The sequence below is a fragment of the Musa acuminata genome, chromosome BXJ1-8 (assembly GCF_036884655.1).
Source record: "Musa acuminata AAA Group cultivar baxijiao chromosome BXJ1-8, Cavendish_Baxijiao_AAA, whole genome shotgun sequence".
In the NCBI taxonomy this organism is placed as follows: domain Eukaryota; kingdom Viridiplantae; phylum Streptophyta; class Magnoliopsida; order Zingiberales; family Musaceae; genus Musa; species Musa acuminata.
The window spans coordinates 48,125,487-48,151,715 of NC_088334.1; the positions used below are offsets into that span (position 1 = coordinate 48,125,487).

Below are 26,229 nucleotides of genomic sequence, written 5' to 3' on the forward strand. Positions count from 1 at the left end.
CTGAATGAAGAACATGGCAACAAAATGCAGAAACAATCGAGAAAAAAGAACCCTAAACCATATGTTTAAAGCGAACTCAGTAGAACAAAGCAAGCATTATAGCAGGAAAACATATGGGTGTTCGTGTATTTGTACCTGTTGGAATATTCCTGGGGTCTGATCCTTGCTCTGTTCATCATCCCATCCATCCTCGTCCGCACATCACCGAGGGCCATGTTTGCATCAATCAAAGCGTTTAGTGTTTTGTGATGGAAACAGAGCTAAGCATTTGCACGCACCCGGTTTGCCATTCCAGATGAGCAACAAAGAGACACCATCCGAGTACAGATGCCAACAGGTTGGTAATTTACAGGGTGGCGATCGAGCTGCGGCCTTCGCATCGGAAACAAGAATTTGGGGGACGAGACGAGGGCTCTGCTCCTACGGACCGAGAGAAGAGCAGCAAAAGATACACCGTGTGAGTGGAGATGCCATGGAGGGTTGGTATTTACAGGGTGGGTGGCGATCGAGCTCCGGCCTCGATCTGCCATTCCTCTGCTTCGCTTCTTCCCGGAAACAAGATTTTGCGCGACGGGACGAGAGCTCTAGTGCTATAGACCGAGAGATGAGCAACAAAGAAACACCACCTGAGGTGGAGATGCCATGGAGGGTTGGTCGTTATAGGGTGGCGATCGAGCTCCGCCCTCGATCGGTCATTCCTATGCTTCGCTTTTAATCGGAAACAAGAATTCGGGGGACGAGACGAGAGCACTTCTCCTATGGACATCGGGATGAGAGTTGGTACCTACGGGGCGACGATCGAGAAACCGCCTCCATCTGCCATTCCTCTGCTTCGCGTCTTCTCAGAAACGAAGAATTCGGGGGGGACGAGACGAGAGCTCTTCTCCTACAGGCCGAGAGAGAGCAGCACGGAAACACCATCTGGGTTGGTAGCGATCGAGCACCGGCCTCGATCTGCTATTCCTCTACTTCGCTTCTTCTTGGAAACAAGAACTAGGGCAACGAGACGAGAGCTCTTCTCCTGTACACCATCTGCGTGCAGATGTCATCGAGGGGTTGGTTGTTACAGAGCGGGGGGCGACGGAACTCCAGCTTTGGTGGAGGCAGTTACGGGGGGGGGGATGCGGTGGAAACAAAGCCTGCACGCGCCACGGGAGCCGCTTGACGTGGGACTTCACACCGACCATGAAAAGATTTGTCGTTAGTAATTAATTCTTGGTAACTCTCATTCATCAAAGCAATCATTTGTTTTCTCGTGAGAAATGGAACCGAACCTTAAATCGACTCGTGGTCGATCGATCAAACCCACCGGTCCGGTCCGTAATTCTTGATAATAGCATTTGTTTATGTAGAAATCTGCATGTAATAATAACGATAATAGCATTAATAATAATGAAGGTGAGAAAATGTTGGGCCGTGTGATCCGTGATATCTTATGGGCCAGTAGAAGTCCACTACCGATCCGATTCCCGCTCCTATTTCCTCGCTTCGCTCCGTGACGAAGCGAACCGCTTCTCCAAATTCCACCGGCTCCTGCTGTTACCGTCTCTCTCTCTCTCTCTCTCTCTCGCTCGCTCGCCCGCTCGCCGCACATGAAGAAGAAGATAGATGTCGCCACGCATGGAGGCAGGAGGAGGAAGAGCCTCTACGAGCTGTCTCTCACCGTGGCCCTCCCCCTCTGGTGCCTCCTCTTCGTCCTCCACTCCCGCTTGGGGCACGGCGACCGTCGTCGAGGTTGCTTGCCACCTCCGTCCCTCCATTCTGTTGTTGGATTCTACGTAAAAGCAGCTGCGTTCATTGATGCTGATGCGCGATCTTTTGTAGATTTGTCGTCCGATGGCGATGGCAGCGGCAACCTCTGCAGAAGCACACAGTTAGAATCGTATTTTCCTTTTATGCAGAACAATACCTTCAGTTGCTGCGGATTGAAAGAACCCGAAAATCCAATGAGAGAATTGATTGGAGTTGAAGAAGCCATCGCGAATGGGAAAGCTTCGGAAGAAGAGAAGGGAAGAAACTGTAGTCGGGCGAAAGAAAAGGCCGATCCGCCCACGCAATCTGGCTACATCGGGCTGGATGAGTTCCGGAACCAGACGCTGCGAAGAAAGGAAAACGATGCAGATAAGCTGCACGGCAAAATCACCCACAGACTGGAGCCTGGTGGCTTGGAGTATAACTACGCCTCCTCCGCCAAGGGCGCAAAAGTGTTGGCCCACAACAAGGAGGCAAAAGGGGCAGGAAATATACTGTGCAGGGACAAAGACAAGTACCTTCGGAACCCGTGTTCTGCGGTCGACAAGTTCGTCGTCATAGAGCTCTCCGAGGAGACGCTGGTCGATGCCATCGAGATCGCAAATTTGGAGCACTACTCATCCAACTTCAAGGGTTTCGAGCTGTTGGGGAGCTTGAGCTACCCAACAGAGACATGGACGCCGCTCGGCGTCTTCTCCGCGGAGAACGTGAAGCACGCCCAGCGGTTCATGCTTCCGGAACCGAAGTGGACGAGGTACATGAGGTTAAGCTTGGTCAGCCATTACGGCTCAGAGTTCTACTGCACGTTGAGCTATGTAGAAGTCTACGGTGTAGATGCCATAGAGCGGATGCTGGAAGATCTTATTGTGGTTCCGGTGGAACCTGCAACCAATCAAATGTCCGTGGAAGCAGATCCCAAGTCTGGTGACAAGGTTGAGGCTGCCCAGGTTCATGGTGGGGATGATGTTCATAGCAAAGCAGACCCTAACAAGTCGAGCACGCTTCATCCTGTGAAAGAAGGCAGGCAGCAATTAACTGGTAGAGTACCGAGTGATGGAATTCTGAAGATTTTGATGCAGAAGATGAGATCAATGGAGCTCAGTCAGTCCATTTTGGAGGAGTACATAAAAGAACTCAATCGAAGATACGGTGAAGCTCTCCCAGATCTACAGAAGCAGTGCTCGGAGAGTGCTCTGGTACTACAGAAAATGAGTTCAGAGATCAAGGAAATGATGGAATGGAAGGAGTGTAAGGTATGTGTTCTACTTCTCTCGTTCATCAATGCATAAGGCTTTCTTTCTGGTTCTCTTACGTATGACATCATGCAGGAGAAGGAACTTACTGACCTTGAGAACTGGAAAGCCTCTGTCTCAGCTGAACTAGATGCTTTGGTCAAAGACAATGCCTTGTTCAGGTTAGGAAGCACTTTCTTTTTGGCTTCGACTTTGTGTCCCTGATACAAGATCGCTTAATAAATCATAGAAAAGGTGACACCAAAACAATTGTTAGAACTACACAGGTATATATATATATCAGTTTTTAATCTACCATGAAGCTGCTAGACTTACTACTATCCTAAGAGTTGTCTCTATTACTCGGGGGTTTGAATTTTACATGAAGCTGCCATAAATCCAAGGGGCTTCTCCACGTTGGCATGTTCTATAAACATAAGGAACTCAAACCTCTGTGCTTAATTATTTACTCAGTGAAGCTGCATGCCTCTTACCATCTTTTCTATTTGATTGCAGAGCAAATATTGAGAAGATACAGAGCAGCCAAGATTTACTAGAGAGCAAGGAGCTTACCGTAATTTCCATTAGCCTATTTTTGGCATGCTTCGCATTCTTTAAGTTGGTGTTTGCCCAACTTCTGACATTGTTCAAGACTTGTGAATCTGACATGAGAAGCAGGAACAAGAGGGAATGGCTCCTAATATTTGTGAGCAGCAGCTTAACAATTCTCATAACCTTATTATATGGCTGATCTCATTTCTGCCGAGCAGTGCGTTTCACTTCTTGCAGCATCAGATCAGCTTAATCATCAGGAAATTTTTACAAAAACACCATATGTTTCGGATGTATATAATTCTTGTAGCCAACTTCTTGTTAGTGTAATCAAATCCTACTTCAAGATCGAGTTGCCATCTACTGTTTGCTCCTCGAGGGGGTTTCAGTCAATCTGTACTTTTCATTCGGTGCAAAGAAGTTACGAGGACGAGACCTACAACTGTGCAATGGTCCGCTGGTGTCTTTGTGAGCCCGATGTGACTCTGATTTGTATGCTTAGAGTTGTACGAGGTAAAAAGCGCCTCCTCCCGAGATGAAAATACCGTGCACAAAGGCCAAAGTAGGGAGAGACTTCCCGAGCCAATCTCTTTCATGTTCAAATTATTCCCGAGATTAACTTTTGTGGGTGTATGTTCTCGTTTTCCATGTCCCTTATCTAGAGTTGAAGATGTGTTTTTATATCTGACATTGGAGAGAGAAAATTTCTATGAAGATTTCGTAAGGGAATCGATTTATAATTGTCATGAGTTGCCCATTAGACTCCTACAGAATATTCTCATGAATATTCTACAAGGAAAGTATCTTGTAATCGTCTTGAATTGCTCTTTAGACTTTTATCTGTGCGGGCAAGCGAGTGGTAGACTATTTGGGCCTTTTCCTCCCACAGACTTTATGTGGTGCTTGCGTGGCGAGCAATGGTTGGTTGATTGTGTATTTCTTATCATTTGTCTCTCCCCCCTAAAGCGTGTTTCAGGGCTCTTGCGAGAGGGTTTCAAAGCGTGTCATTTAGTTCATCTGACATGAGAGCATTCAAGATCTCATCTTGCGGATCGGGTTTTCCCGATTTAAGTGTTTCGAGCATATTGGGCCTGTGTTTCTATCGTAGCAGATTTCTCTTGGCACGAGTTGGGTATTCTCGACTTATGCGTCTTAGGTGTATTTGGCCTTGCGCTTTCGTCGTAATGGTTTTATCTTAGTATGGGTTATGTTTTCTCGACTCACACATCTTGGGTGCATTTGGCCTTGTGCCTTCGCTATAGCGGATTTATCTTAGTGCGAGATGGCTTTTCCCAACTCATATGTCTTGGGCACACTTGTACTTGCGCCTTTATAGAAAATTTATCTTGGCACTAGACGGGTTTTCTCGACTCACATCTTAGGAGCATTTAGTCTTTTGCCTCTACTATAGTGGATTTATCTTAGTGCAGGATGGGTTTTTTTGACTCATGTGTCTCGGGCGCATTTGACCTTGCACTTCCGACATAATGGATTTATTGTAACATGGGTCGGGTTTTTCTGACTCACACATCTCGAGTGCATTTGGCATTGCACCTCTGCCATAGTGGATTAATCTTAGTGCAAGACAAGCTTTCTTGACTCACACGTCTTAGGTGTATTTGGCCTTGTGCCTCTATCGTAGCAAATTTATCTTGGCATATGTTGGGTTTTCCCGACTCACGTGTCTCGAGTATCATTCGTCTTGACTTTCTGCCGTAGCAGGTATTCTAGCACGAGTCAAATTTTTTCGACTCGCGTTCCTCGGGCACAATTCGACTTGAGCCTCCGTTGTAGCGAGTCTTATAGTGCGAGTCAAGTTTACTCAACTCACGCTCCTTTTCAAAGTAGTCCCAAAGAGACACTTGACTCAATTGCGAAGGGTGGCTCCATCGCAAGAGGGGAGAGTTTGCTTTCCTCGAACGACATATGAAGTGGGAGAGAGAATGTATCTTCTTCAAATCTTTTTCGATTGACGCCTTAGTAGTGGAGGAGAGAGATCATATCGTGTCCCCTAAGGGAGAGGGACAAATGATAAGGAATACATAATAAGCCAACTATCACCTGTCATGCAAAAGTTGACCTCGGGAGGGACTCTCTGGAAGCCTCTTTTGACTTCAATCTTTGTGTAGGTAACATTTTGAGAGTACGATATTTCCATCTCGAAAGAGGTACTTTCCATCTCGGACGACTCTATGCATACAGATTAGGATCATTTTGAGTTGAAAACAATGCCACAATATCATGGCCAACTTATGAAGGATGTGACAAAATCTTTACCCTAAGGAAACTTCAATGACAATGCACTTTGCATCAAGCAGAAATCACGTATTATGTTCCAAAAATATGGGTACTAATTGGTATTGTACTAAATATTCTCTCCTAGCTTCCAGCAGATTAATATGCTGAGTAACATCAGGGTGAAGATTACCTCTGTATCCAACTAGGGGAAAAGAAAGACCGGAAAGTGATGCGTGGGCAGTCCATCCTTTGAAACCAGGGTAGTTTTGTGATTCGATGCAAGGGCTTTGTGCGACGGTTCAGTGATTTCCTGAATAAGACAGTGTGTGAAGTCATAAGATCAACAGTTCCGACTCCTACAAGATGTCATGCAATAATAGTTGAATGGAATGAATGGAAAGTGAAACACCCCCCGAAAAGAACACACAAGAATATGCGTGTGATCATGTTAACAGTGTACGATCTGTCTGTCACAAAAGAAACTTGTATCGACTATATGCAGAATAAAAACGGGAAAGAGCAAACCTAAAAGTTCTTTGGACGATGGAGTGTCAATAGATGATCCATCACTACTGCATTCTAGAGAAGCATTGTGACCGTTACATCATGATAGGTCTGTCTTCACTTGTAACTATCCAAATGGTTCAACTTGCAGGTGCAATATATCTCACAACTTCAACCTTTCTATTAGTAATGAAAATTTCAAAATTGTCCATCTCCCATTATGATTAGTGGCCAGACTTGGAGCAAAGGATCAAAGAAATGAATGCCCCAGTGCATCCCAAAGATAAATACTTCCACAGCGTATCAGTTCCCAGAAAAGAGGCCCTGCCTCAAGAATTGGAACAGAATAACGAATGTGTTGATGAAATAAAACTTTTACACTCGAGCTGCTGCCCTTGCTCTAGCCACAGATCTTTCGTATAACTCTTCGTATTGTGATGCTGAAGAATCCCAACTGAAATCCAGTCTCATGTCCTTCTGAACAAGTTGTTGCCAGCTCTCAGGGCTTCTGATGTAGTGCTGAAATGCCCGTTCCATGGCACTGCTTAGGCCCTACAGACATGTTCTTGTCACTTTGACTTGATGGAACTTTGGTTTTGAATCAAATACAGGAAACTCTCAAGGATGATGAGAAATTAACATACGAAATCACACGTACTAAAATTAAGTGTTTGAACACTGCTCCAACGAAGCAACAATGATGTTTACCTGCTCATCAGGTGCGACAAATGTGAATCCATTTTGGTATTGTTCTGGTATCGTATTATCATCAACATCAAAAACACTGCAGGAAGAAGAACGTAACAAGTTAATCAATTTGAAAATAAATATTTGTACATGGTGATAGAAATAAGAAACATTCAGATCGAATACCTACCTATCATTCAGCCCGCCAGTTTTTCTTACAATTGGAACAGAACCATATCTCATAGCAATCATCTGTATCATAAAAAATTATGAAATAATAGTTTCAAAATCAATGCAAAAACAGAACCCATAAAATATTGAAAATGGCAGTCTCAGGTATTTTTATTATCATGCAAGTACTATTGAATAACAAAAATCATCCTTCCATGTGTAACAGATTAGTGGCCTTAGAAATGGTACAGGAGAGAAGCTTTTCTCCAATAACAACCTTAAAATAAGTCCAGATAAATATCAGAAGCAGCAGAAAAATTACAAAAAGTTCATACCTGAGTTAGGCCACAAGGCTCAAACATTGATGGAATAATAAACATGTCAGATGCTGCATAAATCAAGTGTGAAAGAGCATCATCATATTTCAAAAGCAACCGGACGTGAGAGTGGCTCTGGAAATGGTTTGCAATGTCCTCAAACTCCCGCTGCAAGATTAAGTAATCTTAGACACACTATTTGTCCATGAAAAACAGGCCTCATATTGCTTGGAAAGCATTTGCAAACAAAAATACAAGCAGAATCAATTTAAAATTACATATTTGTTTATCTTCAGTTTTGCATACACGAACTCTACCCAACCTGTATTAGTGGGAGCCTTGCATGCCGGATCATCTTTTTTTTTCTATGCTCAAATTTTGTAGGCCTACAAGTATTGTTGGTTGTTTAACCAGAGAAGATGATCAAGTATCTGTTGAATCTCGTATTTTGATGATGAAACCACTTGATATGTGTTTATAATTTAAACTGCATTTTGAGTGATGCAGGTCTACTCGATCAGGATTAGACAGTTAACGCAGGAGGAATTGACGTTGCGCCAGAGGAGATCACGTCAGGATATTGGACGGCAGAAGGCTTCGGACATCGGGCATCGGGCCAAGGAGAGCGAAATTGCGCCAAGGATATCGGGGTTGCGGAGGTCAACCGCCGATTGGGCAACAAGCCGCAAGAGAGGACGATGCGCTGAAGAATCGGACGAAGCGCCAACCAATGACGTGTCGGGCAACGGAATGTCGATTCGCGTTGTAATAATTGTCTAGATCGGAGTAGAGTTTTAGTTTGTGTATGCAGGAATAACTATGATAATGAGAAAGACATAAAGCGAAACAAAGTGCGGAGTCAAGCGCGAAGGATTCATTGGGAGTTCGAGAGTTCGACGGAAGTCCGAAGGTTCGTCGGGAATGCTGCCGGAACTAGCCGAGAATGAGTAGGGAGCTTGCCGAAAGGTTTTTTGGAAGCTCACCGAAAGGTTCGTGGGAAGTTCGCGGAGCTCGCCGAGAGAGATCGGAGCTTACCGAAGAAGCTCGTTGGAACTCACCAAGATCAAATCATGAAGTTTAAGAGCTTGCCGGGAGTCCGCAGAACGGTTTCCGAGAGTTTATTGGAAGACCGCCGAAAGTTCGCCGGAAGCTCGCCGGAAGAAGTCTTGACTTATGGACTTTGTAATAGCTTATAAAATGTCTTTAAATTCATAGTTAGCATGTTAATTAGGGTTAGGATTAGGTATTAATCCTATAACCCAAGTAGGGACCAATTGGGCCCGAGTTCGGACTAGTTTGGGCCAAGATTTAAGCCCAACTAGTGGGCTGAAAACACTGTAGGTGGTGGCACCGCCTGGGCTGGGTGGTGGCACCGCCCAGCACTGTCAGCACCTGACACTGACAGGCGGTGGCACCGCCAGCATCGGGAACTCCAAGAGAATTCAAATTTGGAGCCCAAATTTGAATCCTCTTGAGGCTTATAAATACCCCTCAAATCTCAGCTAAGATCACAACTTTTTGAGAAGCAATTGATTGAGAGAAAAGTCTTAGAAGAGTCTTTGCTAGTCTTGTTTTCAATTTGCTAGTGTTCACCTCCTTCTTTCTTGCTGAAAATCTGTAAGAGAGTGAACCGCTTGTAAAAGTTGTAAGAGGGGTATTTACCCTTCCCTTTCAAGAGATTTGCTAGTGGAAGGTGGGAGCCTCATCGAAGAGGGGCCTCGCAAGTGGATGTAGGTCATTTGACCGAACCACTGTAAAATCGGCGTAATCTCTGGTTTGCATTTACTTATTGTCATTTATATTACTGCAAACCATTTGCACTTTAATGCTATACTGCTTTGTCTCCGTCTTACTTATCTCTTCAAGTTAAAACACAATCGAAACGGTTTTAAACGAAAACGTTGCTTTTATCCTACGAAGTTTCCGAAAAGTGTTTAAATCGTGAAAAGTTTATCGCACTTCACCGCTGCACTAATTCACCCCCCCCCCCCCTCTTAGTGCCGCTCCGATCCTAACAATTGGTATCAGAGCACGGTATTTCTCATTTCGGATTTACACTTGAGAGAAATGGCTCTTCATGGCTTTCAAGAGGGCTTATCGGTTTTTCGTTCACCGTTGTTTAATGGATTGGACTACACTTATTGGAAAACTCGAATGAGAGTTTTCTTGATTTCTATGAATTTGGATTTATGGAATATTGTTGAAAACGGTTTTCAACTTCCCTCTAAACCGATGAACGAATGGTCGGATTTGGAGAAGAAGTATTTTTCTTTAAACGCAAAGGCTATGAATGCCTTATTTTGCGCTTTGGACAAAAATGAGTTCAATCGGGTTTCTTTGTGCGAAACGACTTTCGACATATGGCACACTCTTGAAATCACACACGAAGGCACTTCTAGAGTTAAAGATTCGAAAATCAACTTTTTAATACATGATTTCGAGCTTTTTCGAATGAAGCTGAGTGAAACCATTGTTGACATGTACACCCGTTTTACGGATGTCGTCAATGGTTTACAAGCTCTTGGCAAATGTTTCTCGAATTTTGAACTTGTTAGTAAGGTTTTACGATCACTTTCTAAGGCTTGGGAATCAAAAGTAATGGCAATACAAGAAACAAAAGATTTAAATATTTTTCCACTTGAAGAATTTATCGGCTCATTGATGACATATGAAATGGTGCGCAATGCACACGATGAACATAATGAACAAAATTACCTTCCAAAGAACAGGAAGGATTTGGAACTCCGGACAAATGAATACCACTTGAGCGATGACTCAAGTGATGAGGACAATGATGAACTTGAACTTCGAACACTAAATCTTAATAAGTTCATTAAACAAAAATCTAAAATAAACAATGAACTTGAACGGAGGAAGAGGCCAAAGAAGAGGAAGGCAACCAAGGATGAATCAAAAACTTCCAAAGATGAAACGGCGAATTGGGCTTTGATGGGCTTCGACTACAAGGTAAGTAACTCAACTCTCTTGAATTACTTTGAAGTTACTTGAAGTTTTTCATGAGTGCTTAATTTAGATAGTAGGAATAGAAAATAAAAAAATATTTTTCAAAAATTATATCATGTTTCTCTTTTTAGCATCTTTGAAAAATTAAAAAATTGATAATGAAAAGTATATTGCTAAGGTTTTTGTATGTTATGTTTTGAAATGTTGAATGATATATGCAACATTAGGGATGATAATTATATGATATGTGATAATGCTTAGGATTAATCCATACATGTGTATCTTGATGATTTTATGACATACATGAGTTTTTTTTTTTTTTATGTAAATGTTGATTTGAAACTCTCATTTTAGATTAACATGTTTTTAGACTAATCGTTTTTTATGACATATTAAGATGACATAGTGCATGTACATCTATGTATGAATTTCTTGATAGTCTTTTGATGATAGATGTCATATCATGATGTGTTTGGTCTTAACGGCTTCATGACGAAACTTATGTTTCAATGATGATACATGTTTTCACAAAAGTCTTGAATACACTCACATGAAATTAATTGTATGAAATGGAAATAAATTTTCTATCCTATTGAAATTAATGAATTTATTTTACTAATTTTGTGAATCTCGAAATTGATTTTGATGGCTTGATTATGAATTTCAAATTAACGATTTGATTTAAATGAGTTTTATCTAAATCATAATCTCGATCTTACAAAATTGGAATCCCAAATAATGTCTTTTAGTATTCATGAATTGATACTCACAATATGAAAGTATTGTTATTCATGACTTGAATTTGATTGAAACATTGCATGGTTAAATTAATCACTCTCCTATGTTTCAAAAATTCTTTAAATGCCTTATGTGATATTTGAAAATTAATTTACTTTATGATAAATCTATGTATATCATTTTGAATCTCTTGAAAGTAATATTAAGATTTTGATGATTTGGACGATTTGAATTTGAATGAGTTTTATCCAAAATCGTGATCTTGATTCCGTGATATTTATAAATTAAGATTTATTATCAATCAAGATTTTTTTTCATTTATCGATCTCCCAAGATTTTCTTTTGATTATGTATGAGTAGGTTTTTCAAAAAGAAATTATGCATTTTGGTATTCACATATTCTAATATTTCATGATATGATTTTTATATTCCTTGTATTCATGAAATATTTATCGCATCACCCAACTACTTTCTTCTTGATATTCCTTATGTGGTGATATAAAATTATGCATGAAATACTCTTGATATTATTTTGATACATACAAATGAAAAGTTATGATCATGAATGGTCGGATGAAATTTGACAAGTTAATACCATCATGATTTGAAACATTTATGATTTGAAATTATGTACGCAATTACTTTTTATTGTGATGATATATGCATATAATATGCATCATAAATTCTCTAAATAATGAATGCTTGGTATCATAATCAAAATATTGATAAATGCTATGATTTATTACCAAAATGATGTATCATGTATGATATGCTCATAATGTTGATTGATTTATTCAATATCGTGCATGAATGAAATATAAGGTTTTTGAAATAGTGCATGTTTCAATTTGAAAATATAATGATGCACAAATGAGATTGATACTTACCTTTGTCATAATTGATGTAAAGGGTCTTTCCTTCTTTTTTGACAATGACAAAGGGGGAGAAATATTGCTCGCTCAAGATGCAAAATTTGAAAACTTGCACATTGCAAAAGAAGCAAAACTTGCAACTTGCACATTGCAATAAGAAGCAAGAATCGTGAGCTTACGCAAGAAAGCTATCTTGTATTTGCTTTCGTAATTTTTTGCTAGCTTGTATGTAGTAAAACTTGCATATCGTACAAATTGCTAGCTTATAGTCTAAAGAGAAGCAATCAATAGCTATCTCAAGAAGACCAAACATGCTAAACTTACACATCTTTAATCATTAGATTGCATGATGATAAAACTTGATATTATGTTTTTCATGCAATGAGTTGAACCCATATAACAAATACTTGATTGCGGTACTTCTCCTTTTTGTTGATGACAAAGGGGGAGAAGTATGTTGATGACATAACATGTGATGCATAAGTTTTATGCATATGTTCATGATGATGTGTTGCAAGTATTCATGATGAATATTGCAATGACTTGAATTCTGCTTGAATTCAAGGTTCTATCAATATGGCATATTGATAGGGGGAGTTTGTTTAAACTCCGGGAGTTAAGGTTAACTCCGTCATCAAGTGGTTGTCATCATCAAAAAGGGGGAGATTGTTGAATCTCGTATTTTGATGATGAAACCACTTGATATGTGTTTATAATTTAAACTGCATTTTGAGTGATGCAGGTCTACTCGATCAGGATTAGACAGTTAACGCAGGAGGAATTGACGTTGTGCCGGAGGAGATCACGTCAGGATATTGGACGGCAGAAGGCTTCGGACGTCGGGCATCGGGCCAAGGAGAGCGGAATTGCGCCAAGGATATCGGGGTTGCGGAGGTCAACCGTCGATTGGGCAACAAGCCGCAAGAGAGGACGATGCGCTGAAGAATCGGACGAAGCGCCAACCAATGACGTGCCGGGCAACGGAATGTCGATTCGCGTTGTAATAATTGTCTAGATCGGAGTAGAGTTTTAGTTTGTGTATGCAGGAATAACTATGATAATGAGAAAGACATAAAGCGAAACAAAGTGAGGAGTCAAGCGCGAAGGATTCATTGGGAGTTCGAGAGTTCGACGGAAGTCCGAAGGTTCGTCGGGAATGCTGCCGGAACTAGCCGAGAATGAGTAGGGAGCTTGCCGAAGGGTTTTTTGGAAGCTCACCGAAAGGTTCGTGGGAAGTTCGCGGAGCTCGCTGAGAGAGATCGGAGCTTACCGAAGAAGCTCGTTGGAACTCACCAAGATCAAATCGTGAAGTTTAAGAGCTTGCCGGGAGTCCGCAGAATGGTTTCCGAGAGTTTATCGGAAGACCGCCGAAAGTTCGCCGGAAGCTCGCTGGAAGAAGTCTTGACTTATGGACTTTGTAATAGCTTATAAAATGTCTTTAAATTCGTAGTTAGCATGTTAATTAGGGTTAGGATTAGGTATTAATCCTATAACCCAAGTAGGGGCCAATTGGGCCCGAGTTCGGACTAGTTTAGGTAGATTGAAGCCCAACTAGTGGGCTGAAAACACTGTAGGCGGTGGCACCGCCTGGGCTGGGCGGTGGCACCGCCCAGCACTGTCAGCACCTGACAATGACAGGCGGTGGCACCGCCAGCATCGGGAACTCCAAGAGAATTCAAATTTGGAGCCCAAATTTGAATCCTCTTGAGGCCTATAAATACCCCTCAAATCTCAACTGAGATCACAACTTTTTGAGAAGCAATTGATTGAGAGAAAAGTCTTAGAAGAGTCTTTGCTAGTCTTGTTTTCAATTTGCTAGTGTTCACCTCCTTCTTTCTTGCTGAAAATCTGTAAGAGAGTGAACCGCTTGTAAAAGTTGTAAGAGGGGTATTTATCCTTCCCTTTCAAGAGATTTGGTAGTGGAAGGTGGGAGCCTCATCGAAGAGGGGCCTCGCAAGTGGATGTAGGTCATTTGACCGAACCACTGTAAAATCGGCGTAATCTCTGGTTTGCATTTACTTATTGTCATTTATATTACTGCAAACCATTTGCACTTTAATGCTATACTGCTTTGTCTCCGTCTTACTTATCTCTTCAAGTTAAAACGCAATCGAAACGGTTTTAAACGAAAACGTTGCTTTTATCGTACGAAGTTTCCGAAAAGTGTTTAAATCGTGAAAAGTTTATCGCACTTCACCGCTGCACTAATTCACCCCCCCCCCCTCTTAGTGCCGCTCCGATCCTAACAGTATCTTGGAGGTTCATAAAATATAATTTTTGTCATTTCCCTAAAAAAAATGAAAAATGCAATTCAACTTCTGAGATTTGATGAAATCACGATATAAGTGAAAATTTCTCAACTGGTCGAAGAGATTAGGGACCGGACTTCTGATAATTACAAAATTTCTCAACTGGACCAGGTTTGGTCAAAGAAGCCAGAAAACCTGGCCTCAGACAACCGCAAGGATTGTGTATCTTCCTTTTTGCCAAAAGACAGAATTCTAGGTCTTATTTGTTTTCATTACTCCTCATGAATGTTCTATGGAGAAAGCTAGACAAGCTTCCCAAGTATCAACAGAAGAGGGGACATTAACAGAGAGATGATGCATAAGGAAATAAATTCACCATTAATAGTATGGAATATAACCGTGAGTAAGGCATAATAAATATAACCATTTAATAGCTAGATTCCAACCTTCTATGGGATAAAGCAAAGTCATTTGTGAGGACTATAAATAAATATGTAGTTGTGGACTTTTGCAATATTTATGCAATGTAACCAAGTACCTACTTTTGTAGAAAATCATGCATAGATTGTAAAATGATTTAATGTAGCAGCTTATATCAGCAGCAGATATGCTATCACTACATACCTCATTAGAGAAGTTCAGAATTGTGTTATTTGTTCTAGAGGACACTTGAACCATTCATGATAACAAGTCAATAAACCATGATGCAGTAATTATAATTTCGTAGAAGTCCTAAATTTGGCATTCCTGTATAAATTGCTGATTCTCATACAAAGCTAACATATTATTATTTTATAAACTGTAAACATCATTTATCCATATATTGCAAGAACATTCATATATTAAGAATATCTCCTGTCAGATTTAGGGAGTCCCATGTGTGATTCCTCTAGATCATTTGGATACATAACACACATGTTTCATGTCTGAGTAAAACATAAGTTTAATTACTAATACCATAGTTTAGGAAGACCCAAGGATCATCGCTCATAAAGAGTAAAAATATCATTAAAATAAAACTAAGAACTGTCCATAAAACTGACAGTTTATTTTTTGATAAAAGAAACATTACTTGAATGTGGGGCACTGGACTTGAACCAAGAAGCACAAACTGTCCTCCTAACTCAAGCGCACAGTATATTGCATGTCTGATAAGATGGACACCTTTCTGTGGTACGAGCCGTGTAATACAACCAACCTGTTCATGAAATTTCGATACTTGATTTGAGATGACAAATACTATGAGCTGACCGAATTTGGAGCATGGTTAAAAAGAATTTTATATCGACTTCAGAGCAATGATCTACATCTCCAATTTTTAACCCAAGTATCAGCAGAGTACTAACTAAAAGAACAAATTACTATGTTCTATGCATAAAGATATATCACTTCGAAGAAAAGGATTAAGAGGAAAACGACTATAGGCACAAAGCTACAAAAAAATCTAAAATTGGTATCTCATAAATAAAGGAGTGCTTTGGATTTTCTTCCTTGACAATTATCTTTTGATTGTTATATTGTATTTTCTTGGGCTTATCGAAAAGGTGAATTGGCATCATAGCATGGATGACCATTTATGACTTAGATGCCAAGTGTTCCAGAGTCATAGAAATATCCTTTGCTTGCAGGGATATGAATCCCCGGTTCCAAAAGGTAACGTAGCCAGCCATTTAACCCTGTAAAAACCCTGCATTTGTGGAAGCCTTAATTGTATCCTTTAAAGCATGGAGATGGATATTATGGGTTACACTGACATGGAAAATCATAAAAATTGACAAGACATGACAAAGAGATGATATTTACTACATGTATATAGTCAAATGCTATTCTAATTTTATACTTCATAAAATAATGATAATATATTATCATCATAAATAAAAACCTTGATAACAAGCACAATAACTGTTCGTGCACATAGCAAATACTCACACAAGTACTTGAAGCTCACACAGACATACATACATGACATCATGGAGTATAAATTCTAAATGGCATACACATTACCCATAGTTGTTTCTTGAAGTAATCTGTGGATGAGTAAAGTGTCCAACATACATACAATATGTCAATATAAATGAATTTAGATGGTACAACAGTCATGTGTTTTAACTTTTAACCATCCAACATGTGTCACGAAGTGCCTAACAATTGACGTCTGCGTTCAACATGTACACTGCAAGTGTTGGACAGGTTTCCTGCTTTAGAGGCCACATCCTTATTTTCTAGGACTCATTAACTGGACACCTACCTATACATTTTCATTGCCATCTTCTATCCCACTCAACTAGCTTTGCACAAGATCAGAATATCATTCATTAGTCTATTTGTTACCTCTGGATTAACCTGATAATTAATGCCGATTAAGGCATGTTGATCAAGATCAAGATAACGGTGAATCTGCAACCGTTTATAATGCAACATCTTTGTTTCCACCATATTGATAAATGATAAAAGAGAGAACACTTTTTTGCAATGTAGATACTGCACCCCAAGAGTCAAGCAATAACACTACTCATTTATAAACTTCAATGAGCTCAAACTTTGAACTATTTTAAAAGAACAATAATCAATAGAGATTGACAGTTGTAAAAACAGTAGTTCGATAAGTTAACCTATGAGATTTCAGAAAAACATTAAATGGCTGCTTAAAGGAGAACTGCATCTATTTTCAACTTTTGGTTAAAATTATGGAAAAACATATGGAGACAGGAGTTGATCTTAATGACAGATTATTACCCACAAGACAGCACAACTATGGAGACTGAAAGAAGAATACAAATAGCTTCTGTAGTTATCTGGAGGCTCAGCAGCTGCTAGTAAGAACAATAAAACTAGGAAGGGCTTCCTGAGTAACAATAGCATTCAAATGACTAATGACAAAACCCTACATGACACTGGTTAGTGCGTGTTGGTCTTTTTTGGTTCCTGTAATAAGTAATATTCCGGCTCCATAAAAAGTGCTTCCCAAGTTGCAATCAAGTTTATAGGAAAGGTAGCCCAAGGAACCATGCCTACTTCTGTGTGATTGTTCACTTAATGATATGTTAGATTCCTTGTTAACGAAAAAATCAAAACAGGTTAAAGTCTGCCAACCAATTATGAACAGTGGTGAACATAATAAAGCTTGCTTATGAAGTCTGAGGCATATTACCACTATGACAAACCACTGCAAAGCATGAGCAACTACAAAGAACATACAGGTTTTTGACAATCAAGCTTTAAACTTCACATAACTCTATAACAAGGACATATAAGATAGAAATCAGATAACATAACTATATTTTTTATGTGAAGAAGTTTACCAGTGGTTGAGAACCCTCAGAACGGGAAAGCTTAAGACACTTCCTTATAGCATCTTTGTTCTCTGCTTTTCCCTGAAGATCATCAGCACTGTAGTGGACACTGATATAGTTATCTGTGGAAGGATTCCATGCATCTGTATCAATGCCATTAAGAATCCCAATAAATTTCTTAGAATGAGATTTTAATGTTTCATGGAGGCCCCGACCACCCTGTCAAAAGAAGCCACACATATAAAAACAAAAGTTAAAAGAAGCTATATATATTTGTCCAAAACACTAAATAACTCATACACCAGAACCATAACAGTATTGACTAAAGAACATAGATGCAGTTCATGACTACAGAAATGAATCAGACCTTCAAGGATAACCATTAAAAACGAAAACCACAAGTCACATTGAGATAGACTATGCTCACTACAATTAAATTAAGGAAACACCTATAAAGAGATAAGACACAAATTCTTAGTTGTGGCCCAACGAGATATCTGTTTTTCAGTAGTGGCTGATTTCAGGCGCTCCACATATCTTCAATAACTAAATTTGCATTCATCTGAATGCACTTTTAAATATTTGGAGACTTGCTGCTCCAATGAGGTTATTAGTTATAGAAGCAGAGGCTTAATGACCGAGATAAATATATAACATGCACAGGGTGCATCTCTGTGGTATGTAAGTATCTTGACCATAAACGAAAAGCACCAGTTGCAAATGTTACTAGAAAGGTCGGTGTCAGTACCTCTACAGTGCGGACCTCTTGAGAATAAGTTGGCGATACAGTGGTAACAATGTTAGAGAACACAATTGCACCCTGAAATTTCAATCCATTGCTTTACCATTGCAATACAGGAAAACAAATTTATGCTTTAAATAATATTTTACATGCATATTTGCAAAATGGTCTATCAAATTACCTTGACAGTATTGACTTTGTCATCTGCTGAGTGGTCCCGCATCCTGTCAGGTCTGTTTAGCTGGTGGACATCAAGTCCACAGGACGCCAATTCCGAAGCAGGTGCTGTTCCTTGATACTCGAAGTTGTGGCAGGTGAAACAAATTCTAGCTGAATTAAAACCCTTGGCAGCATATATATCCCAATAAAGTGGTGCCTGGAAAAAGAGAAAGTCTGGGAAACGTTAGAAAATGTTAAATATGGTTGTGTCCAGTCTAATAACATGATTTCAGCAGATGGTACTGAATGCCTACAACAAAGGCTGTCTGCCAGTCATGACAATGGATTATGTCAGGTTTTTTCCCAGCTTGATAGAGCAATTCAACAGCTGCACGGCTAAAGAATGAGAAACGCTTGAAGTCATCATACTCTCCATAGTATTTTCCTCTCCAAAAGAACTTAGCTGGATGATGAGGTTCTATAAAATAGACAGGAAGACCTGTAAATCACATTCTCATGAGCCTCAATTAGTTAAATTATATTAGTTCTTCTTAAGCAGAAGTTAAAAATCAGTGTCAATCAAAGCTTTAGACCTTCAATAATCCCAACCCAAATTTTGTTCCTGAAGAGTTGTCCATCAAAATAAGATTCTACTACAACATCCAGTGCCTGTAACATTAGCCAAACTGGAAATTTAGTAAATGACCCAGCACACTTTCCCAGAAGTTTGAGATGATACATACAAAAAGATAGTGATATACCTTCATATCAGTGATAAGATCATACTGCATGCAGTCATATTTTGGCAGGACAATTTCCACCACGTGTCCCTTCCTCTGTAGTGCTTTACCAAGACCTGATATAACATCCCCTAAACCACCGACCTAAGAACATAGATAGATTAGAAAATGGTCAAATAATAGAAAGGAGCATTTGAGTTTAGTAATGGTGGAAATGCAAATTTTTAGGTTAAATAAGTTACACTTTGGCAGCGTAGCTTTTCAAAATGGTCACATTTAGATGGTTTCATGTTCCTCTAACTTCAAACTGATGCTTCAGAAGTCGGTTCAAGTGTGCAATAATAAAATGGAAAACCAGATGAACGTTGTAACATACACAACGTACTTGAACAAGTTAGTTCTTACTGCCATTTTTTAGTAACTAACCAATATTTTCTTCTTGACTGTTCACTTGCAACAACAATAAATAACTCGAGATAACTCTTGTAGATCAGTATTACGTATTGAGTGTAGACCCAGAATTACTTCTAAGTTCAAATTAGATAAATATATCCTAAATTAAATGATCAGGTATAGACTGAAGTGAATAACAAAGTACTCCAAAAGCTAAAGAAAAGATCTAAAGAGAATCTTAAAACCAATTCATCATGAATTTAAGCTGAAAGAAAAACATTAGACAAGTTAAACTTTTGAATACCAGGTTGCAAAAATTCTCATAATTTGTATCCCATTACTTCAATTGTGGGTTCAGCTCACCTTTGCAACAGGGGCCATTTCTGCTGCAATATGGATTATGTGCATTCCTGGACTGCATTAGTAAATCAGTAAAAAGAAAAGATTGGTTATTTGTAGACGTGTTTCATGGGAAAATGTAGTACAGTCCACATCCACCTATAATGGAAACAGAAACCCAACCTTGTACGAGAGTAAGTCAACTTAAGGAATGTAGCCAACTTTTCATGCTCACTCTTGCTTCTGCTTGCTAAATATGCATCACGAATCTGAGCATCCTTCTTCCATGTCATTTCTCTCAACAACTTAGCATCATTGACTGATATTTTCTTCTCAAGCAACCAACCATCAATTATAAGCAGCAAGCGGCTCCAGAATTCCTGGGGCAGATTTTCCAAAGAAAGTTCTTGAGATCTTTTCTCGATTTCTTCTTTTAATCTTTCCAGTGCATCATGAAATTCTCTAACTGATTCTTGAAACAACTGAATTTGAGAATGTATTTCCTGGTCAGACTCCCACAATTGCTTCTCCAACAGTTCAATTTTCTCTCGCAAAGTCTCATCATAATGGTGAAAATTTTCAGATGGAAACTTTGACACAGTTGCTTCTGTCACTAATGCTTCTATCTTGTCAACCTTCTTCTGCAGCTCATGATATTGTTGTAAACCTAAAGTAGGCTGGTCCATCACTCTGCTTGCATCATTAAACAATGCTTGCAAATTTTCTACCTTGTCCAACAAAGCTTTGCATTCATATCGCAGAGAAGCAAGTCTTGAAACATCATCCTGAGCATTTGACAGTTGAGATTGCAACTCCATAAGGGAAGCCTCCAACAAGGAATGTCTTTTCTCCAGCAAAGGTAAACGCTCCTCTGTTTTACTAACATCAGCCAGTTTCAACTTAAGCATCTGTATATCATCCTTTAGCAACGCATTTTCTTTCCTCAGGTCATTAAGCTCCAGTGTACCATGCTTTCCTTCCTCGATAGAATTCCTTGAAGATATTTCAGTCTTCAATTTCTCAAGCTGATTTTCGAGGAGTTCTGCATTTATCTTTTCTTGAGCTGCAACTTTAATTCGTGCATCTGTTTCTGCCAACTTCATCTCTAGATTGTTTATTTCAGCTTGCAAAGCCTCCTTTTCAGAAAGAATTTTGTCGAGTTCTTCAACTGCATAAACTCGAGCTTGATTAAGAAGCAAAATATCTAAAAAAATTGTAAGAGAGGAAAACAATTATGAAGCATAAAGACAAGAAATTTTTATGGAAACACAAATAAATATGCCTACTTTTCTCAGCATTCCTGATCGTGGCTATCAAGTCCTCTAGATGAATGCTTGGATGCTCTTGTTCATCATTATTCTCAATCTGCAAAAGAAAATAGCCTATTACTCTGAAATTTTATTCCCTTGAAGAGAAATTGATCATAGCAATTTAGTTGTGTGCATCAATTGCTTCTATATGTAGCTGTAGACAATAAATAAGCATCAATCTCAAAAAGGAGTTAGAAGGTGCAATGAAAGATATTAGAGATCATCTGAGACCATATGCAGTGAAAAAAATACACAAAATTTATGCATTTGACTGATAAAATTGAAATTTATAAGCAAATTCCATTTTTCTTCCATAGTTCCAACTTCGGTTGAAGAAAATTTTAGTTATGCAGAATAAAGTAGAGAAGTTGCTTGTTGCAATGATAATTTCTGTATCAACTGTGGGAAAAGAAATTCTTTAAAGTGAATGCTATTGTCTTGTTCTGCTTGTTTCAAGTCAATAATTCATTCCTTTTGTTGGCAAGACATTGAGGAATGAGGACAATTTTGCAACTTCTAAGATAGCTCTCTAAGGTGAAGATAAGATTCTTTTTGATTTGGAAGGGATTGATTTCTGCAATGGAATTGGATGTTCTTGATTAATGGAAAGATTCTGCTTTGGAAAGAATAGTGGGGGAACTCACAAATCCAGTGTGCTCCCTACGATCTTGCCAGCATAGTTCACCTTACCGATTAGTACCGGTGTACCAATCGGCCATCAGTTTGATAGGTACTGACATATCAACACATGGTACGGTGGGACATACCGACAGACCAATATGTACCGCCCGTACCAAGCGGTATGACGCGGTACGATGAACCTTGCTTGCCATTGCTATATTCTATGTTTTTCTGAATTATGTTTGCATCTGTTGATGAAGAAGCCTTCTCAACTATAAATACTTGGAATGGCAATCAAGGCCTCGACACAATGAAAAGATGGTCAAAATAGACTTCCCAAAGGATCCCAATATGCATGGCCATTTAGGAGTTCAACCACTGAACGATGAAATAAAGCATATGGTAACTCTCTCTTGAAGAATAAAGTCTCTTGCTGGATAATAACACATTTGAAGTGTCAATATTTAATCAAAGAGTCCAGCACAGAATGAAAAGGTGTCACAATATGTAGCATATGTCCACAAAGAACAGTGAAAATGATTAGCAAATGATTTGACACTCTACAAGTTAGGTTGTGGCAGACAAGAATCCCAATGACAAATCTGCAATCCTGAACTATCTTGACAGTAATATTACAACCTAACAACCTTTATTGCTATAAGATAAAAGATAATAAGTAAACTCAAAAGACAGTGGTCAAAGAATAGAGTCTGATATGAACCATGATAGTTAAAAAAATAATCTAAAATTATACATCATGTCAGGTGAATGACATGATGTCAAAAAAAATATCCAATTAAAAATATGAACTTTTGCAATTAACCATCTATATTACCAACAGTAAAAAAAATCACAAAATTAACCACAAAAAAGAGTACAATACCACCATATTAGTTTCTTCAGAAGATGATACTGCTACATCCGTCTCGCTGTTACTATCAGACTCAGCATCATTGCTTGGTATGGTTATTTGGCTTGAATGTGATACACCAGCAGAGCTAGCTTCTTCAGGTTCACAACCGATATTGTCATGGGATTGAGCATTCATATTTAGTGACAGCAGCTCTGTAGGAGCCCTTTTAAATTGCTGTCTCTTTTGCTGGGAACTGTATATGTTCAAGCATTTTTCCAAACAGCAGTTATAATATATTACAACAGTTCTTCACAAACAAAAAGTTATAGTGGATTCGCTATAATAAGTAATTAGAGAAAATATTATTATTTTCATATTTAATCAATTTTTATTGTACTGGCAATGCAGAAGATATGGCTTCCTAGCAAGTTTAAATCACATGTTTTTGTATACAAAACAAAATAGCCAAACCATTCAAAACTTCTTCATATTGTTTTGGTACCAACCTATGAGTTATCAGAGAACGCTCCAACCTGTGGCTAGCAAATATAATTGTCAGGTTTAAATTAACCAAAGCAATCGATTTACTTGATATCATACTAGTAACCAAAATTTTCGAATTTTCCAAAACTGTATAGTCTTAAAACAACCATCTCAAGTATGGTTGTCACAAGTCAATACATCACAGGCACTTAAGTAGACTTCTATTCCTACTAACAATGATAATCTAAAATAACAGAAAAGAAAGATAAAAAAAATTACAATCAGTTCTTTTTTTTTGTCTTCTCCCTTCTTCTCCAATTGTAAATTTTAATATTGTGTTATATTGTATTATTGCCATATTTATCCTGTTCTTTCAATTAAACTATTACATAGCAAAAATTTTACTCCTAATACCTACCAAAAAAAGCAAAATCGTAATCCTAAAATAGACCCAATCTATATATAATTGTCCTTCTTAAAATATTAATAAAATAAGGAGAAGATTCTAGAAGAGCGAACAAGGATTCATGACTTGGTCAAGCAGAACTTAACATAAAATCAACCATAACTTGACCAACCTAGCTTTTTCTATTTAATCAAACACTAATTAAACTCAATTTGGACTAGAACCAAACCAGAATGTGTTCCATCTTTCCATATCGAGTTCAATAATTAGTTTGTGAATTCCTGAGATTTCTTCAAAATAGGTTGCGGCTTGCATTTAATCATGACCTGCCCGCTAGGCCTGCTAAAGTACTAATCCAATTAGTTGAATATAATGAGCCTAGGACCATGTGGCTCAATACCATAAAACCCAAACCCCACATCCGATGGGGAACTAGTTGTGGCATCACGTATTTTGTGCGCCATCTCTCTCAAAATGGGCTTATTCCATCATAATTCTAAAAGCTTTAGCTGGCTGTGCTGTCAGATTATATTACCGAGAACCAGTCTTCTTTAATACTCTCCTTCCTTCGTCAAGTGTCGGCTAATAAAATGCCATATACTTGGATTTTCTTCAGACTTGCAAATGATGCACTGATTCCAAGATTATAACAAATTTCATCGATCTTGTCCCAGCGATCATGGCACAAGAAGAAGCAAGAAGGTGAATCCAACCAAGAACCCAAGCTTAAGACACCAAACCAACGATTTCATGAAAGGCAACCGATCGCAACCGGACCGGATCGAATCAGGAAAGCATCAGATAACCGCCGATGGTGCCACAAAGCAACAGGAAAGCTACGTATGCGAATAAGAAGAAAGAAGAGGACGGACCTCAAATGCCTGTTCCGCATCTTGCAAGAGACCGCGCGCGAGAGGCGGAGACACGCGATCGGGGGCCGGGTGGGGGTCTTGGCGCAGCTGAAGCCGCGGCCGAGAACCAGGGAAGACGCCACCGACGCCATGCGAGGGGAGCTCGAAGGAAAACAGCACCAGGAGGAGGATAGAAGTTAGGGTTCTTCGGCTACGATCGCCACAAGAAGAAACGATGAGAAGAGAGAAGCGACGGCACCTTCGGCTTCTCCAATTCAAGCAACCGCTCGGCTTCGAGCTTCCGTTTACTCGGGAAGTCATCTCGTTGCTTTACTTATCGATCAGGACCGTCGATCGGATGCATATTTCCGGACGGTTACTGTGTTGATCGGAGATCGAAGAATCTGGACCGTCAGAATAAGATGGAGAGAGAAGGGACGACAGACAGCGTGTTCGAATCACGAGGTGGGGACGACAGGCGGCAATGGCACCGTTCCCACCGGGGCGAGGGTGGGGCGCTTCCTTCTCGAAGTGCGACGGTCGAATTCTTTGGAATTGGATTCGACCCAACAAGCCCACGGGCTCTATGTCGGATCAAACATATACTCGATCCATCAAATCTCTCGTCGATTAATCTAATATAAAAAATACTTTTTAATTTAAAATTTATGTTACATAAACAATAATTGTTTTCTTGGCTCACTACACAGTCTGATTGATTCAACTATCAATACAAAATACTTAAAAGACCAATTCAATTATCTTTCTATACCCGATATAAGATTGAATCGGGTTGGGTGTCATGGCTATCTGCCAGCAGCAGAGTTTGTCTAGACACCTCCTTTTCTGTCAGGAAACCATGGGCAGCCTATCAACTTCACTAAAAGCTACCAATTGGGGGAGAAGCCAGTGTTTCTCAGTGACGACAAAAGACATAGCATTTGACCAAGACAAAAGAGACTCCACCTCTAAAGGTCACAATAAACTGATGAAAACTTGCAAAAACATAGAACACAACAACAAAAGACACTTGTGCAGTCCAAAGAAGATTGCATATCCGCAAGCAAAACTCCCAACTCCTCCAATATTATACTACTTGCAGTGTATGGCCAGCACAAGCTTGTGGCACATTTTATATATAAATATATATACAAGTCGTGTGAATCCACTACAGCTTCTATATACATGGAATGTTACTATTTTATTGTTGAATATGGTCATTAAGGAGCCCATAGGAAATCTATCATGGATGATGTCGATGAGCTCAGCACTCACGTCATCGTCTTAAGCCACGTCGGACTGCTCCCCTTTGTTGTGGTCTCAAATGAATCCAAACGGGCCACAAAGGCATGTTAAGCACGCACTGTGGCTCGCAAACGGACATGCGGCAACGTAAGCACATATGGAACTCGAGACTCCTGCTGGGAATGGACTTTGACCGATTTCCCCGTCGACGTTCTGCATCAGCTGATTGCTACGTCTGAACGACGAGTTGGAGTCAAAACTCACCAAAAACGACTGGCATTTCAAAACCGGAACGGGGGACTATTGACTTGAAAATAATTGCATGTCGATCGAAAACAACCAATTTATTTGCTAATAATCGATTACAAATTCGAGCTTGGAATTGATAAGGGCAAAAATGACGACGCGTCAGCCACGCCAGGTGGACGCACTGCCCGAGGAAGCAAGCATTAATACCGACTTGATATGCGCTAACGTCATCGGCTCTCAGCCAACAACCTCAGCATTTGACTCCGTGC

At 39.6% G+C, this 26,229-nt stretch overlaps 2 protein-coding genes and 1 long non-coding RNA gene across 7 annotated transcripts; 1 reads left to right on the forward strand and 2 right to left on the reverse strand.

The window, feature by feature from the left end:
* Positions 1-296: 296 nt before the first annotated feature.
* Positions 297-897, reverse strand: LOC135588402 (uncharacterized). The gene is made up of 2 exons (XR_010476249.1): positions 785-897; positions 297-420 (listed from the first exon to the last, which is right to left on the reverse strand). It is a non-coding gene; the product is annotated as an uncharacterized LOC135588402 (long non-coding RNA).
* A 259-nt stretch (positions 898-1,156) lies between these two features.
* Positions 1,157-3,969, forward strand: LOC103996105 (SUN domain-containing protein 5). 2 transcript variants are annotated; one of them, XM_009416930.3, is made up of 4 exons: positions 1,157-1,734; positions 1,825-3,005; positions 3,081-3,166; positions 3,501-3,969. In XM_009416930.3, the coding sequence occupies exons 1-4, from the start codon at positions 1,593-1,595 to the stop codon at positions 3,733-3,735; spliced, it is 1,644 nt and encodes a 547-aa protein (XP_009415205.2). In that variant the 5' UTR covers positions 1,157-1,592; the 3' UTR covers positions 3,736-3,969. The 2 variants fall into 2 exon arrangements, with proteins under 2 accessions (XP_009415205.2, XP_009415204.2); XM_009416929.3 differs by having other exon boundaries at positions 1,157-3,005.
* A 2,468-nt stretch (positions 3,970-6,437) lies between these two features.
* LOC135588400 (probable starch synthase 4, chloroplastic/amyloplastic) lies at positions 6,438-24,776 on the reverse strand. Of its 4 annotated transcripts, none has more exons than XM_065080519.1 (16): positions 24,488-24,776; positions 22,760-22,979; positions 21,229-21,307; positions 20,126-21,110; positions 19,967-20,018; positions 19,232-19,354; positions 19,064-19,139; positions 18,785-18,969; positions 18,493-18,687; positions 18,318-18,389; positions 17,579-17,788; positions 15,349-15,474; positions 7,472-7,621; positions 7,156-7,217; positions 6,987-7,062; positions 6,438-6,830 (listed from the first exon to the last, which is right to left on the reverse strand). In XM_065080519.1, the coding sequence occupies exons 1-16, from the start codon at positions 24,616-24,618 to the stop codon at positions 6,654-6,656; spliced, it is 2,919 nt and encodes a 972-aa protein (XP_064936591.1). In that variant the 5' UTR covers positions 24,619-24,776; the 3' UTR covers positions 6,438-6,653. The 4 variants fall into 4 exon arrangements, with proteins under 4 accessions (XP_064936591.1, XP_064936589.1, XP_064936590.1 ...); XM_065080517.1 differs by having other exon boundaries at positions 20,126-21,146; XM_065080518.1 differs by having other exon boundaries at positions 22,757-22,979.
* Between the last annotated feature and the right edge of the window lie 1,453 nt (positions 24,777-26,229).